Source organism: Hylobates moloch, unplaced genomic scaffold, assembly GCF_009828535.3.
Source record: "Hylobates moloch isolate HMO894 unplaced genomic scaffold, HMol_V3 SCAFFOLD_19, whole genome shotgun sequence".
NCBI lineage: Eukaryota > Metazoa > Chordata > Mammalia > Primates > Hylobatidae > Hylobates > Hylobates moloch.
This window is the reverse complement of record NW_026652294.1, coordinates 75765869-75783168: the sequence shown is the minus strand read 5'-3', so window position 1 is coordinate 75783168 and position 17300 is coordinate 75765869. Positions and strand designations below refer to the sequence as shown.

At 39.0% G+C, this 17300-nt stretch overlaps 1 protein-coding gene across 1 annotated transcript in view; it reads right to left on the bottom strand.

Annotated features, from left to right (window-relative positions):
* The window catches only part of LOC116458413 (histone-arginine methyltransferase CARM1-like), a 290922-nt gene that overhangs the window by 33671 nt on the left and 239951 nt on the right, over nt 1–17300 (bottom strand). Inside the window, 3 exon segments of the mRNA XM_058431158.1 lie at nt 3232–3322; nt 7765–7815; nt 7818–7941. Of these exon segments, the coding sequence (XP_058287141.1) occupies nt 3232–3322; nt 7765–7815; nt 7818–7941 (266 nt within the window).

Genomic DNA, 17300 nt, shown 5'->3' with positions numbered 1-17300 from the left:
AATCAGAATGTACACCAAAATTTATATGAAAAGAGGTTCACTTTAGTGTTGTGTCTTATAGAATTTAGGATATAGAATTCTATAGGATTCTATATTCTTACAGAATATTGAAACCTTGGTGTGGTTTGTTATAGAATCTATAGGACTAAAGTGACAATTCAAATAATATAATATTCAACACTGAAACTTGAGTTAATAAATTCTGAGTCACAAAATAAATACTCTTCAGCCAAAAGTATGTAAATGATACAAGAACAAGTCAACAAAGTATTCTGAAAGTAAAAAAAAAAAAAAGAAAAAACCAAGCTATAAAATGGTACTTATGATTCTGGTTTTGTAAAGAAAGGGTAGAAAAACCAGAAATAAATCACCTAAACAATCTTAATAATTATTTTCACGCATGTTTGGGCATACTGCAGTTTTCATTCATTCAGAAACACTTACTAAGAGCCCACCCTGTGGCAGGCACTGATCTGGGTGCTTGGGATACATCAGTGGAAACTGACAGCATTGCTGACCTTGCAGTGCTTACATTTTATCAAGAGGGATACACACCATAGATAATAACAGGAACGGGTTATATATCTTTTAGGATGCTGTAAGTGTTAGAGGAAAAACACAGAATTGAAAAAGAAGGGTTGGGCATGGTATGGGTGCAATTTAAAATAGGATGGTCAGGGTAGATCTCATTGAGAAGGTAGCATTTGACAAAGACTTTATGGAGTTAAAGGAATTGACCATGTGAACATTGAGGAAAATGTATTCAAAGTAAAAAAAAAAAAAATAAATAACAACAAAAAAACCCTGCAAACGCGAAGGCCCTAACTTAGGAGCATGCCTGGTGTGTCCGAGGATCAGCACACAAGCCTGTGCAGCAGGAGCCAAATGAACATGGTAGTAGGAAATGAGACTAGAGAGTACCTAGGAGCCAGACTATGGAGAAGCTCCTGCGAGGCTTTGGCTCTGTTGAGAAGAGACAGGTAAGAAGCTATTGCAGTAATCTAGATGAGAGATGATGGTGTTGAGAAAAAGAGGAAACAGTGAATACAATAAAAATTGGTGTGATTCTGGATATATTTTGAAAATAGAACCAATATAATTACTTGATGGTTTGGATTCAGGAGATAAAGAAAGAGAAGCCTTCAAACTTCTTGGTTTGAATGATGGAGAGGATAAAGTTGTTATCAATTGAGACAGAAAAACTATGAGTACAGTAGGTTTTGGGTAGAAATTGGGAGATCAGAAGTTGAATTTTGCACATGGTAAATTTCTGCAAGTGGGGGGGAACATCCAGGAGGCAGTTGGCTAGGAAAATACGAAGTTTGGAGGATACATCTGCACTGCAGAGGGACACTTGGGAACCATTAGCCTATGGATGATATTTGTAGTTATGAGAATGGGTGAGCTCACCAAGGGAGCCTGCACAGATAAGAGGTCCAAACACTGCGTCTTGGGGCACTCCAACCTCAGGTGCTTATGGAGACAAGTAACAATGAAGGGATAGCTGGTTGAGAAAGTTCCAGCAAGGGAGGAGAAAGATCAAAAGATCATGGGACTAAAAGAGTGTTTCAAATGATGCCGCTAAGTTAAATAAGTTGAGAAGTGACAGTTGATCACTGGAATTAGCAATGTGGAGGTCAGGGCACTGGTGACCTCAAAAACAGTGGTTTTGGAGAAATGGCTCCAGTGAGAAATGGAAGTGGGGAGTTGGACACTGAGTATAGACAACTCTTTTGAGGAATTTTGCTGAAAGGGGCTTAGAGAGTTGGCCATGGCTGACTGGGAAAGTGACATCTAGAGAAGATTATGTCTTCATTTTTGGTTCTGTTTTTCATTTTTAGATGCAATAAATAGCAGCATGTTGGTATGTGGTGGAAATCTAAGCCAAACCACTGTGATCATTAATATCCTCAAGTTAGTAAGATGGCAGCAGATGGTATGGTTGGAAGGTCACACAAGGACTGCCTGGACGACAAACCTCTAGTTTGTTGGTCTGGTCTATTCTGCTGCTTAAAATTCGTAACCCTTTCATCTCTGCATTTCCTCAGGAGGTCATAATTAAAATGCAATCATTTAGGGTCAGTATAATCTCACAGAGCAATGATTATTAAGGTAAAAGCTACCCCACGACCGCTCTGCCCCACCCGATACATATATACACCAAGAAGCCCTTCACCCCCACAGGAAAGCCTGTGGCTTAGAATCTCAGAATTGCAGATTCAACAAAATCACAAAATGCCCTGAATCTGTACTAGGAAAGCCTATTTTGCCAAAAAAAAATAGGAAGAAAAATAATCCATTTGACCCCACTCCTCAAAGAGCTTAGTAGCCCAGGAAACCAAAGTTCCTCTTATTTGCTGTCCCTTCTCTAGGATTACAAAGAGAAAAACCCAGAAATCAACTTTGGACCTCTTTGTATTATAAGGCCTTGTATACCTCAGAACAAAGTCAAACCTTAAATTTGAGGATCCTGACTCCCCTGCAGACCATGCCTGTGCTCCCACACATGCAACATTCCGACAAGGATGATATCTGCTCTCTTTCTCCCTCCCATTCTCCTTCCTTCCTTCTTCTTGTAAAAACCAGTTCTCAGAAAGGAATCCCAGAAGCAATGGTGGTTTCAAACTGGCAGGAGATTTTGTATCAGTTCCCATTTTACACATAAAGAAATTCAATCTCAGAGGGGTGAAGTGGCTGCAAAAGCCAACCGCCAATTAAAACTCCGAAAAGGTTTGATCAACTCATTTATCAGGTGTACTGATTGATATGTTCTCTGTCAAAGTCAAGTCCTAACAGAAGCCATTGCCCTGAGTCAAAGAAGCGGATGGTGAAGAATGGGAAGAGAGCGACAGCAGGCAGGGGAGGATGTTGTTTGAACAGCAGGATAGCTTTCCGGATGTTTGATGTGACGTGAACGGCTCCTTGATTCACCTGTCTCTCATTTATGAGTAGCGGTCTCAACTGGGGGTGATTTTGACCTGCAAGGGGACATTTGGCAATGTCGGGAGGGCATTTGTGGTTGTCACAACTCTGGGGGGAAGATGGTCCTGATATCTTGTAGGTAGAGACCAGGGATGCTGCTAAACATTCTACAGTGTATGGGATAGATGCCTCACTGCCACCGCCCCCGCTCCCCCTACCCAACAACACACATATGACCCCAATTAGCAATAGTTTTTAAAATTCTGGTTTACTTTGAAGGGAAAGGAAGAGAGTAGAAAAGAATATTACCAAAAATTGGCTCTGGAGAAGTGTTCCACATAGAGCTGCTCATCAGAAAAAGGGGCCAAGTGGATGTCGCTGAATGTCGGGAACATCATTCCTAATGAGCAAAACACAACAGACCCAGAAGTCAGCTTCTATTGCTTCCTGATTGAAGGCTATACTCACCTGCCACCTGAGACCAATTGCATTCTTTTGCTTCAGTTATGACATGACAGCATAAAATAAAATTTTGTCTCAATGCAAGTATAAAAAATTAGGCAGAAGAGTAGAGGGGCTATAGAAAATATCAAAGCAAGTTACAAAGCAATACAATGATGAAAGCTTGTAGAGACTTAGGCAAGCTGTTTAACCTGGCAGTTGCCTTCTCAGCTACTGGCTTTTTTTTTTCCTTTCTGTATGTCCTATGAATTCTGGATACGTTTATTTATTTATTTAATCTCTTATTTATTGTAACAATAATTTAGCTTTAAAAATAATCACAATCCCATCTTCCTATCACATTCTCAGACTTTGTCCATGTAGAATCAGATCGACCACCTGTCTTCTTAGGTGCTGTTGGGATTTATGTTTTTATGGATGCTCACCAATCTTCATGCTGGGAAATACACATTTGTGCTTATTTCTTAGCATCCACAATCACCACAGGAAAGGTAGATTTTTCAGTGGGCAAATGAGCACCTAGAATGGCATGCCTGAAGTCGGGACTTTCTGAGTAGGCAGACCTGATGATCAGCATTGTTATTCTTGCAATTTTAGGGAAAATCTTTTTACAGCCATTTATTAAATTGCACATGAAAGAAAGAGGAACTATTAACTATATTTCAGAAATAAGGCTGACTTAAGACATCAGAGATGTTGTCATAAAAACAACAATAATAGCTAAAATTTCTCGGTTATGATAACCCTGTCATGTACTTTTCCAAGGGCTTCCCATGCATTAATTTATGTAATTCTCATACTAACATAAAGTGGGTTCTATTATTATGTCCATTTTATAAACAAGAAAACAGAGAAATTTACGTTACTTGGTCACGATCACAGAGCTAACAAATAGCGGAGCAAAATCCAGGGAGTGGAATCTCATCTGACAGTCAGTGCCCCATCCTTAAACTATGTGGCTTTCCATATCTGTTAAAACAGATTATTTTATTTGGGGTATTTTCAGAAGTGGTCAGGGGCAAAGCATGATCATAACCTCATTCATATGTCCCCATCTAAATCTCAGGCACTGGTATCAAAACAATAATGATTGCTTGGTGGTTTTTCAATTTCGAGATGATAGAAGGATATTAAATAACCTCAGAGAAGTAATATGTATCTCTGCTTGTGTAAACTTGGGAAGATTTAGAGGATGATGTTATGAGCCTCAGCCTAATAGGAATTCCAAGAATGTCAGATAAAACAGAGGGGAGAAAATCAAATGTAAAATGTTTTAAAAATTCCGAGAGCAGAAGAAAATCAGGCTCCTGATTAAACATGTTCACTGAATTTCCAGCACAAGAACCTAGAAAAGATTCTCATTAGAACACTAGAAATAAAGAGAAGATACTAAAAACATCTAGAGGGGAAAACTTTGTTACTCTAAAGGAGCAGGAGTTAGAATGGCATTGGACTTCTCAATAGCAAGATTTGCAGACAGAAATAAACACAAAAACCAAAACACCAAACTTTAAAAATATTGAGTAAAAATTGTTTTTAAGTTAAATTCTTGACCAAATAATAATACAAGGGCTCGATAAAAAGTAACTTCTCAAGCTCCTTTTCTGCAGAAGCTGGTAGAGAATATCCTTTGCTGAAATGATGTCGTAAACCAACAAAGAGGAAGACAAAAGAAGGATGATGATGGGAAGTCAATGTATGAAAGTTGTGCGATAGGGATGGAGAACACTCTGTTCATGTTGCTAGGGAAGGCTAGAGGACTACTGAATAGAGGGGAGCAACAGAGGAACACAAGTTGATAGGCATCTGTCAGATCTACTGGAGCATAGAAACATTTAGCCATGAATATATAAAAGCCAAGCTAATGAAAGAAACCAAGACAATTAACTCCGGGAAAAACAAAAGATTACATGAGAAAACATACATAAGCATAGAGCATCTACTATGCCATCTGACTCAGCATTCAACAATAGTTACATTACATCATAACACTGGAAACACTGATTCTTAATTTAACCAGATAATGATCTAGGCCTATATTTCTTTATGCTAAATTCTGAGATCTGAAAAGCAACAGATTTTTATAAGTTTGCAGCAGCATTATTTCATGGCAAAACCTGACCTGAACTGACACGAGAGTTTATTTGTAGTCTTTATTTATTCCACTTTGTATCAATATTCTTATGTTTTGTTGCAGCAATATAACGTGTTTCATTACAGAGTGTTGCCTCAGATCCCACTGGGGAGAATTAAGTAATACATGGTATGTGATATTAACTTTCGACAGTTCTTCAGGTTCTGAATTCTGAAACATATCTGGCCCCAAGGGTTGGGATAGAGGAACTGAGGACCTATCTAAATATATTGAGAGGATGGGGGTGGGGTAGTTGCATCAGGAAGGAAGGAGTTGCTATTCAGGAAAGCTAAATTCTCAAGCAGAGAGTGACGAGAATAGCAATGTAATCATCTTAGATAGGAATATGTAGGTAAATAATAGAAGAAACAACAGATAGAGTTGAAAGTGATTGCCTTTGGGGAGCAGTCTCACGATAGAAAGAGGTGTGGCAGGAGGCTATTTTTCATTATAAGCCTTTTTATTATTAATTGATGTTTTAAACTATGTCTTATTTTGATGGAATATACAAATAATTAGACAAAAAAATCAATCACCCTTCCCTGAGGAATACACAGCCTAGAAGGCCAATAAAATCAGTATTCATTTCTACTTGCCTAGTTAAAGATATATAGCCCAGTATAAAATGTCATACTCGTTTCAAATATCCGGGGAAAAAAGATACCTACATATTATCTAAATACTCAGTTTAAGAGGGGCTCAAGTGATGCATGTTAATTAACTACATTATAAATCTCATCATTCAGAAGCACCTAACATCTGAAAAAGTCCAGGAAAAAAAACATACAAATTCTTCCTGGGGGCACTGAGGAAGAAATCCAAGCCACTTTGTACCTTCACTTTCATCTCCCACAGTTCAACTTTATGGCATACACACAAGGCTTCCAAGAGCATCCTGAGCTGTTTTACAGCAAGATTGCTAATGAAGTTCTTGACATCAGGTATACTTTGCCTCGCTTATTTATTTATTTATTTTTACATGAGTTTTCTTTTAGTGCCTATTTCTGAAGTTTGAAGCATGTAGGAAATTATAAACTTCAAACTTCACTTATATGCATGTTAGTATGTATGAGTTGCATGGTTGTTGACTATTTTGTTTTCATTGAATATCAAGGTACGGAGCTACAACATTGGTAATTTACGTAAATACAACTGGGGTAAGGAGCTGAAATTCTCATGAGATGCAACTTAAAATTGGCAAGTTATCCTCCATGCCTTAATTGAAAACACCTGCTGTTGGAATGTGCCTACTTTCTCTGGTGAAGAGTGGAAAGCTAGTGTGTGTGCCGAAATCACGAGTGTAGGCGTCAGTGTCAGATGGATGTAAGCTAAAATTCTTGGCCTGCCAATTGTTAGATGTTTGTTCTTGCCACATTACTTTTCCTCATTGAGCCTCAGCTTTCTCTTTATAAAATGGGATGATAACAACATCCCCCACTAACTCAGATCTCAATCGTATACTATTGACATTTTGGGCTAGATAATTCTTTGATGTAGGGGACTGTCTTGTGCATGGAAGGATGCTTCACAGCATGTTTGCCCCTATTCACTAGATGCTAGTACCCCAGCCCCTGCTGCCATTGTGACAACCAAAATGTCTCCAGACATTATCAAATATCCCTGGGGAAGGTTGCAAAATTAGCTTCAAGGCTAACCCCTCAAATAAATTGAAAACCTTCATCATTCAGACTGTATAAGGATTTTATAAAATAATTTCTCAAATTGCTTAGCACATGCAGTCACTTGGAAAGCACAAAAAGCATATTAGATTTAATATTATCTTGACTATGTGTAGTGCTCATAGACAGAGAAATACAGTAGGGAAAAATATATCAAAAAGAACAAGCAGACCCCAGAGAGTTCCTCACATTACAGAAGGCCAACACTTGAAAGGACATTAGAGATTATGTGTAATAATGTCATTATACAGATGAGGAAACCAAAGCCAAACGGTCAAGTGTTAGCCCAAGTTCATTAAGGAACGAGGAGATTGAACTAGGACAAAAAACACAGAACTCAGACCTGGCTGTCTATACCATGTTGAATACTGTGCAGCATACCTGTGTTCTTATGATTGGAGACGAGTTAATTTGTTATGGAAGAATGAGATGAGAAAAACAAATAATTGAGTATAATAGAAATGCTCTCTCCTTCCTTCTGTACAGAACCACATGTGGGGGAAAGAGAGTGGCAAAATTTTACAGAGAAGTTAGACTGTTTTTTAAACCAAGAATGGGCCAACTTACCATTTGATTTTAGCCATTTTTTGGAATGAAGGTAACTCTCTAGCATCCTTCATTGAACAGCATGTATCCCATCGGTTCGGAAATGATCACATCTACAGCCTCAGGAAGTGAGATGTCTTCAATTTTTCCTGGCAAAACAATGATCTTGTCTGAAAGGTGATTGTTTTTCACTAGCATCTGAAAAAGACAAAATGGGGTGCCAGAACGGTTGTTATTCAGGATCTTATGAAAAATGAGTTTTATCAATTAAGGGCTGAGAATGTGACAGGAAGGAGAAAGAAGTAACATTTGTTTCAAGAAACACTTCTAAAGAAAAATAACTTATTTGACTTACTACACAAAAATTGTGTGTTTAATATAGATAATTTTGGAAAAGATACAGATATAAAACAAATAAAACACCTACAATCCTATTGCATAGAAATAATAACGATTAATATTTTGATGCATTCTCTTCTAGACTCTTTACTCAAACATACACATATATGTGTATGTATGCCAGTATGTGTGGTCTGTGTATGTGTGTATACATATAAATATATATTTGGGGGGATTTTTTAAATTCATGGCTTCAATTTATTTCCCATTGTTCTACTTGCAATAGAGATGCCAAACAACTCTGTACAAAATCTTCTACAGATTAAAGATCTTTTTTCTTTCGCTTGGTTTTGAGATAGGGTCTCTGTTTGTAGCCTAGACTGGAGTGCAGTGGTGTGATCATGGCTCATTGCAGCCTCGACCTCCTGAGCTCGAGTGATCCTGCCACCTCAGCCTCCCAAAGTGCTAGGATTACAGGTGTGAGCCACTGCACGCAGGCCAATGAGCTTGATCCTTATTAAATTTTTCCTTGGTCTTTTGATGTCAAAAATAAGTACCATGATTACTGACCTTTCTTTAGGAGTACATTTTTACAGTCATGTATTAATTTTCTTTGATGTCCTTGATATTTTATTTAATAAATTTAAACTGTTTTAAAAGAGGCACCCTGAAGAGAAATACATTTATTATGTTTCTAATGTATTTCTTCTGAACGCCAAATATGACACGGTGATTGAATTATTATGTCTTTCTACTGCCTGAAAACATATTTTCTAATAAACATCTTATATTTGCCAGCATAAATATATAAACAACTCAGAGAGTTGTTCCTCTCTGAGACTTGTAGATCTTTGCTCATTGTATTTACAGCCTGTCAGAGTCCTTCCATTTTGTATTTTTGTAGCTTAATCCCTTTGCCCATCCTAAGTGCAATGTACTACGCACTTGTTATAATTCAGTGGCACCTTCTTAATTTCTGATCACTTCTTCAAATGGCTAGGATACCTTTCACATTAATCCTAACTTCTAGGATGCTGCTCACCAACAAATCCTCTGTGAGCATACAAAATGTCTTTCTTACTTTGTTTTTTAAAATCAAGCAATCTCTGATCTACAGAGGAATAATGAAGAAAACTATTTGAACATGTCATCCATTGTCAGTATTCATCCATGGCCAACGACTCTTGGAATGCTATTCTATCATCATTCCACATACAGAAGTCAAGTCCCTGGGAGTTCTGCAGAGACAAAGACAAAGGTTCGAGCTATTGGTGTCCTGCTTTTCTCTCTACACTCTTTCCAGGAGAATCAATTCTCCTGCACAGCTCTGACTGTGGCTCCATCGTGAAAGACTGTCCAAACTACATCTTTCGTTTCGTCCTCTCAGCTGGGTTTCAACAATAACTTGGACATTTTCACTAGTGAGTTTTGCGCCTCCTAAATAACAAGTAAACAGCAAAACTCAGCCACTTCTTGAACATGAATCATTCCCTGAGTTTGCCCTTAAAAACTTGTAAAATATTGCATGTCCATGATTCTGTTTTAGTCATTAATACCACAATCCCCAATGTCCTGGAGGTGTACTTAGTTCCCACAAGTAATTAGTTATTATATTTTCTTATTTCTACCTTTCAGATACATTTTGTTTCTACCTTCTTCTGCCAGCATCAACTTGTCCAGTTCCTACTAGATTCAAATATGGACTTAAAAAATGACATTTATATAATGAAAACAAGGATGGCAGTGACTACTTCATAGGTTTGAGGATCAAATCAAATAAAATATATTAAGAGCTATGTAAGCATTAAAATTATTATTATATTATTCTTATTAAATAATACTTTTGGCCAGGTGTGGTGGCTTACACCTGTAATCCCAGCACTTTGGGAAGCTGAGGTGGGCAGATCACTTGAGGTCAGGAGTTTGAGACCAGCCTGGCTAACATGGTGAAACTCGATTCTACTAAATATACAAAAAAATTAGACGGACGTGGTGGAGCACGCCTGTAATCAGCTACTCAGGAGGCTGAGGTGGGAGAATCCCTTGAACTCGGGGGAGGGAGGTTGTAGTGAGCTGAGATCTTGCCTCTGCACTCCAGCCTAGGTGACAGAGTGAGACTCTGTCAAAAAAAACAAAAAAACAAAAAACAAAAACTTTTTAGTTAAAAAGAGAAATGCAAATAAACAAAAGCATAAAAATTACTAGTATTCCAGATACAGGAAAGGTATGTACTAGTATTCCAGATACAGGAAAGGTATGTTTTCAATCAGACATTGGAGTATATCTCAAAACTCAATGTAATAATACTTCATAATTTTTTCCCAGCAATATGTTTTAGATCAGTTTTCTGAACACTTTTACATTATGGCACACGTTTTTAAAACCAAATAATTTTATGGTACACTTGAGTGAAAGAAGAACCTGCTTGCATTTTGAGACATTTGAGTGGGGGACTTTGGCCACACTAGACCCTGACTACCTGCCATGAGAGCAAAGGACATCAAAATTTCAATACCTAGCAAATTTGTTGGGAAGCTCTGTTCTAGACATCTTTCCATGAGTGGTTCTATAACATAAATTTATTGGTTATATAGTATTTAATAGATGTATATTGATTTATTTGATATCTCCTATTATTGGATACTCAGGTTATTTCAAATTTCTATTAAAATAGTGCAATGACAAATACTAGTGCAATTAAATCTGAAAATACACTTTCTGCTATTTCCTTCAAAGTTAAAGGGTATGAAGCTGGTAGGGGTTTTTGATGTACACCGCCCCACTGCTTACCATAAAGGTGGTCCCTTTTCTAAATTTCAGGCCCTCTCTAAATTCTGCTTATGGGGTCTGAGGCTGTCCAGATAACCTCAGTATAAGAAACTGCCTGTTGCCACAGACTTGTCAACTTGGAACAGGATGCTGGAAGGGGAGTTGTTTTCTAAGTGTTGCTGGAGGGCACAACATAATAAGATATTCAGGTGAATATCTGTGATGTAGGCCTTGTATGCAGAATTTAGAGAGGATATCCCTAGACTCTTGAATCTTTAGGGAGAGCAGAGATGTAATAAGGTTTCAGAGAGAGGATTTCATGAGCTGTCAGAAGTGCAATTTTGGGTCCACAGGAAATAATTTTAGGTCTCATTATTCTCACTGGCAAAGAAGGACGTATCACATGCCTGGAAGGGAACAAATAGGCCTGCCTTCAGGTCATTGCATCTTGTGACTTAATCTATTTTTGATCAGTTTCACACAAGATCAGGAATCTGATGATAAAAATTCTAGTTCTACCTTTATCACCAAAGAGCTATGTGACCTTGGGGAAGTCACTGAAAGCCTCTAAATTTTAGTTTCCCTTCTTGTAAAATTAGGGTTTAAAACTGGAGTTGTTTTGAGGCATGCTGTAGTTTGAATATTTTATGATTAGCTAAGAAAGCAAAATTTCTTGAGATATGTTCCAGGAGTCCATGAATACAAGGGCTTCATGATCAAATAACTTAGAACTTCTTTGTAATATATATCCCTCTTACAAATTCAGAGTACATTAGCGTATTAACAGCTTTGAGGAATTCTACAGAAAAGAAAACTCTTGGCTTGGTTAAATTAAAGACACCCAAACTTATTTGAATACTTTGCAGGTTTTTTTCCCCACTGGATATATATGCATCTCCTTAGATCAATCTTTAGGAAACAATGAAAATAATTATTTGATTATCCCACGTTTGATTACAATTCCTTGACAAAGATATTTGAAAACAGGACATAAGCTCAACCAGCAATCGCTCTAATACAGAAGGGCAGCTAAGTCTAGATGCATGACTGTTCTTTGAGTCAGTCTTGCTGCTTCCCCTCACCTTCAGTTTACAACATTCTCAGTATAGATTATCTTTGGGTAGCCTGTCATTTCATACGCCATTCTTCTAAAACTGTAACTCAAGAGAGATATCCTTTCCAGGAATAAATGGACTTCACTATACCCCTCCAAGTGCTAGAAAAGTCCCCTAACACAGGGCAAGGTTCTACCGTCCACCATGTTAATTGCTGCATATATTTACCCTGTGTGACCTGGTGTTTTTCTAAGAGCTCAGGATGGAGGGATATTCCAAATAATGGCTCTTCTCAGACACCATCGAGGTCCAAGCAAACCCACATCATATTCTTCTTTTAATCCTGTTTCCTTGTTATTAAATTGGGTTTCTAAAGTCTATGCCAATAGTACTGTCACTTGCATCTGCTGCTTAAAACACACACATGCACATACACATGCACATACACATACACATACACATACACGTACACATACACAGTTAAGGTGGTAGCAGCAGAATTCATCCTTTTAGGTACAAGGGTAAGTTCCAAGAGAGATCAGGGCAGTAATTCCACCTGGTATGCTGCCGTTCTTGTCTAACTTAGGAGGGTTTTCAAGAAGTTACGTGTACTACAGATGTGTTGTTTATTTATTCCTGTTCAGTTTTGAAGCTGAATTAGTCTTAGAGGCTGTACTATACAATATAGCAACTAATTATAGTCTGTCTCAAAGCAGGAAAAAGGCAAGCATTTTGGAGGTGAAGGCCTCAGTTGCTAGTTTGGATCCTCCATTTACTAGCTGTGGCCTGTGGCCAAGATGCAAAATTTCCTGGGAGTCCATTTCTTTACCTATAAAATGGGAATCATAATAGTACCTATTTTTCAGTGTTATTTCAAGGATCAAATCAAATGAGAACGTGCAAAGGAACATATAAGTCAAGGACTATATAAGTCATAGAATATAGATGAAATAAAACAAGAATTTAAAGAAAAGATGATAAAGCAATAGAACTCAGATTAAAAGGAAGATTTGACTCAAGGAAACAAATCAAGAAGCAAAGAGACATAATAACAGAATAATAGCCATCAACCTGGTAGATAATATGTTACATTGAAATGTATGTAACTATTTTAGAAAATCACTTGGCATTATTCAGTCAAGTTAAAGATGTACTTATAATTTGGAAATATCACCCCTCAGAAGCACACATTCTAGAAAAAATTTGAACATGTGTACTAGATAATATATACTAAAATATGGGAGGTGGAGCCAAGATGGCCCAATAGGAACAGCTCCGGTCTACAGCTTCCAGCGTGAGCAACACAGAAGACAGGTGATTTCTGCATTTCCGTTTGAGGTACCGGGTTCATCTCACTAGGGAGTGCCAAACAGTGGGTGCAGGACAGTCGGTGCAGAACACTGTATGTGAGCCAAAGCAGGGTGAGGCATTGCCTCACTCGGGAAGCGCAAGGGGTCAGGGAGTTCCCTTTCCTAGTCAAAGAAAGGGGTAACAGACGGCACCTGGAAAATCGGGTCAGTCCCACCCTAATACTGTGCTTTTCCAACGGGCTTGGAAAACGGCACACCAGGAGACTGTGTCCCCCACCTGGCTCGGAGGGTCGTATGCCCATGGAGTCTCACTGATTGCTAGCACAGCAGTCTGAGATCAAACTGCAAGGCTGCAGCGAGGCTGGGGGAGGGGCGCCCGCCATTGCCCAGGCTTGCTTAGGTAAACAAAGCAGCCAGGAAGCTCGAACTGGGTGGAGCCCACCACAGCTCACGGAGGCCGGCCTGCCTCTGTAGGCTCCACATTTGGGGGCAGGGCACAGACAAACAAAAATTCAGCAGGAACCTCTGCAGACTTAAATGTCTCTGTCTGACAGCTTTGAAGAGAGTAGTGGTTCTCCCAGCACGCAGCTGGAGATCTGAGAACGGACAGACTGCCTCCTAAAGTGGGTCCCTGACCCCCAAACAGCCTAACTGGGAGGCACCCCCCAGTAGGGACAGAATGACACCTCACTCGGCCAGGTACTCCTCTGAGACAAAACTTCCAGAGGAATTATCACACAGCTGAATTTGTGGTCTCACGAAAATCCGCTGTTCTGCAGCCACCGCTGCCGACACCCAGCCAAACAGGGTCTGGAGTGGACCTCTAGCAAACTCCAACAGACCTGCAGCTGAGGGTCCTGTCTGGTAGAAGGAAAACTAACAAACAGAAAGGACATCCACATCAAAAACCCATCTGTACATCACCATCGTCAAAGACCAAAAGTAGATAAAACCACAAAGATGGGGAAAAAACAGAGCAGAAAAACTGGAAACTCTAAAAAGCAGAGCACCGCTCCTCCTCCAAAGGAACGGAGTTCCTCACCAGCAACGGAACAAAGCCGGACGGAGAATGATTTTGACGAGTTGAGAAAAGAAGTCTTCAGACGATCAAACTACTCCGAGCTACGGGAGGAAAATCAAAACAACAGCAAAGAAGTTATAAACTTTGAAAAAAAAATTAGGTGAATGGATAACTAGAATAACCAATGCAGAGAAGGGCTTAAAGGAGCTGATGGAGCTGAAAGCCAAGTTTCGAGAACTACGTGAAGATTGCAGAAGCCTCAGGAGCCGATGAGATCAACTGGAAGAAAGGGTATCAGTGATGGAAGATGAAATGAATGAAATGAAGCGAGAAGGGAAGTTTAGAGAAAAAAGAATAAAAAGAAACAAACAAAGCCTCCAAGAAATTTGGGACTATGTGAAAAGACCAAACCTACGTCTGATTGATGTACCTGAAAATGACGGGGAGAATGGAACCAAGTTGGAAAACACTCTGCAAGATATTATCCAGGAGAACTTCCCCAATCTAGCAAGGCAGGCCAACATTCAGATTCAGGAAATACAGAGAACGCCACAAAGATACTCCTCGAGAAGAGCAACTCCAAGACACATAATTGTCAGATTCACCAAAGTTGAAATGAAGGAAAAAATGTTGAGGGTGGCCAGAGAGAAAGGTCAGCTTACCCACAAAGGGAAGCCCATCAGACTAACAGCTGATCTCTCGGCAGAAACTCCACAAGCCAGAAGAGAGTGGGGGCTGATATTCAACATTCTTAAAGAAAAGAATTTTCAACCCAGAATTTCATATCCAGCCAAACTAAGCTTCATAAGTGAAGGAGAAATAAAATACTTTACAGACAAGCAAATGCTGAGTGATTTTGTCACCACCAGGCCTGCCCTAAAAGAGCTCTTGAAGGAAGCACTAAACATGGAAAGGAACAACCGGTACCAGCCACTGCAAAAACATGCCAAATTGGCTACCAATGACTTTCTTCACAGAATTGGAAAAAACTACTTTAAAGTTCATATGGAACCGAAAAAGAGCCCGCATCGCCAAGTCAATCCTGAGCCAAAAGAACAAAGCTGGAGGCATCACGCTACCTGACTTTAAACTATACTACAAGGCTACAGTAACCAAAACAGCATGGTACTGGTACCACAACAGAGACATAGATCAATGGAACAGAACAGAGCCCTCAGAAATGATGCCGCATAGCTACAACTATCTGATCTTTGACAAACCTGACAAAAACAAGAAATGGGGAAAGGATTCCCTATTTAATAAATGGTGCTGGGAAAACTGGCTAGCCATATGTAGAAAGCTGAAACTGGATCCCTTCCTTACACCTTATACAAAAATTAATTCAAGATGGATTAAAGACTTATATGTTAGACCTAAAACCATTAAAATCCTACAAGAAAACCTAGGCAATGCCATTCAGGACATAGGCGTGGGCAAGGACTTCATGTCTAAAACACCAAAAGCAATGGCAACAAAAGCCAAAATCGACAAATGGGATCTCATTAAACTAAAGAGCTTCTGCGCAGCAAAAGAAACTATCATCAGAGTGAACAGGCAACCTACAGAATGGGAGAAAATTTTTGCAACCTACCCATCTGACAAAGGGCTAATATCCAGAATCTACAATGAACTCAAACAAATTTACAAGAAAAAAACAAACAACCCCATCAAAAAGTGGGCAGAGGACATGAACAGACACTTCTCAAAAGAAGACATTTATGCAGCCAAAAAACACATGAAGAAATGCTCATCATCACTGGCCATCAGAGAAATGCAAATCAAAACCACAGTGAGATACCATCTCACACCAGTTAGAATGGCCATCATTAAAAAATCAGGAAACAACAGGTGCTGGAAAGGATGTGGAGAAATAGGAACACTTTTACACTGTTGGTGGGACTGTAAACTAGTTCAACCATTGTAGAAGTCAGTGTGGCGATTCCTCAGGGATCTCGAACTAGAAATACCATTTGACCCAGCCATCCCATTACTGGGTATATACCCAAAGGACTATAAATCATGCTGCTATAAAGACACATGCACACGTATGTTTATTGCGGCACTATTCACAATAGCAAAGACTTGGAACCAACCCAAATGTCCAACAACGATAGACTGGATTAAGAAAATGTGGCACATATACACCATGGAATACTATGCAGCCATAAAAAATGATGAGTTTGTGTCCTTTGTAGGGACATGGATGAAACTGGAAAACATCATTCTCAGTAAACTATCACAAGGACAAAAAACCAAACACCGCATGTTCTCACTCATAGGTGGGAATTGAACAATGAGAACTCCCGGACACAGGAAGGGGAACATCACACTCCAGGGACTGTTGTGGGGTGGGGGGAGGGGGGAGGGACAGCATTAGGAGATACACCTAATGCTAAATGACGAGTTAATGGGTGCAGGAAATCAACATGGCATATGGATATATACGTAACAAACCTGCACATTGTGCACATGTACCCTAAAACCCTAAAGTATAATAATAAAAAAATATATATATATATGAGAAAAATATTTGTAACCGAAAAAAAAAAAACAAAAAACATTTCAAATTGTAAAGACCATTAGGCTAGGAAGAAACTGCATCAACTAACGAGCAAAATAACTAACATAATAATGACAGGATCACATTCACACATAACAATATTAACTTTAAATGTAAATGGGCTAAACGCTCCAATTAAAAGACACAGACTGGCAAATTGGATAAGGAGTCAAGACCCATCAGTGGGCTGTATTCAGGAAACCCATCTCAGGTGCAGAGACACACATAGACTCAAAATAAAGGGATGGAGGAAGATCTATCAAGCAAATGGAAAACAAAAAAAGGCAGGGGTTGCAATCCTAGTCTCTGATAAAATAGACTTTAAACCAACAAAGATCAAAAGAGACAAAGAAGGCCATTACATAATAGTAAAGGGATCAATTCAACAAGAAGAGCTAGCTATCCTAAATATATATGCACCCAACACAGGAGCACTCAGATTCATAAAGCAAGTCCTCAGTGACCTACAAAGGGACTTAAACTCCCACACAATAATAATGGGA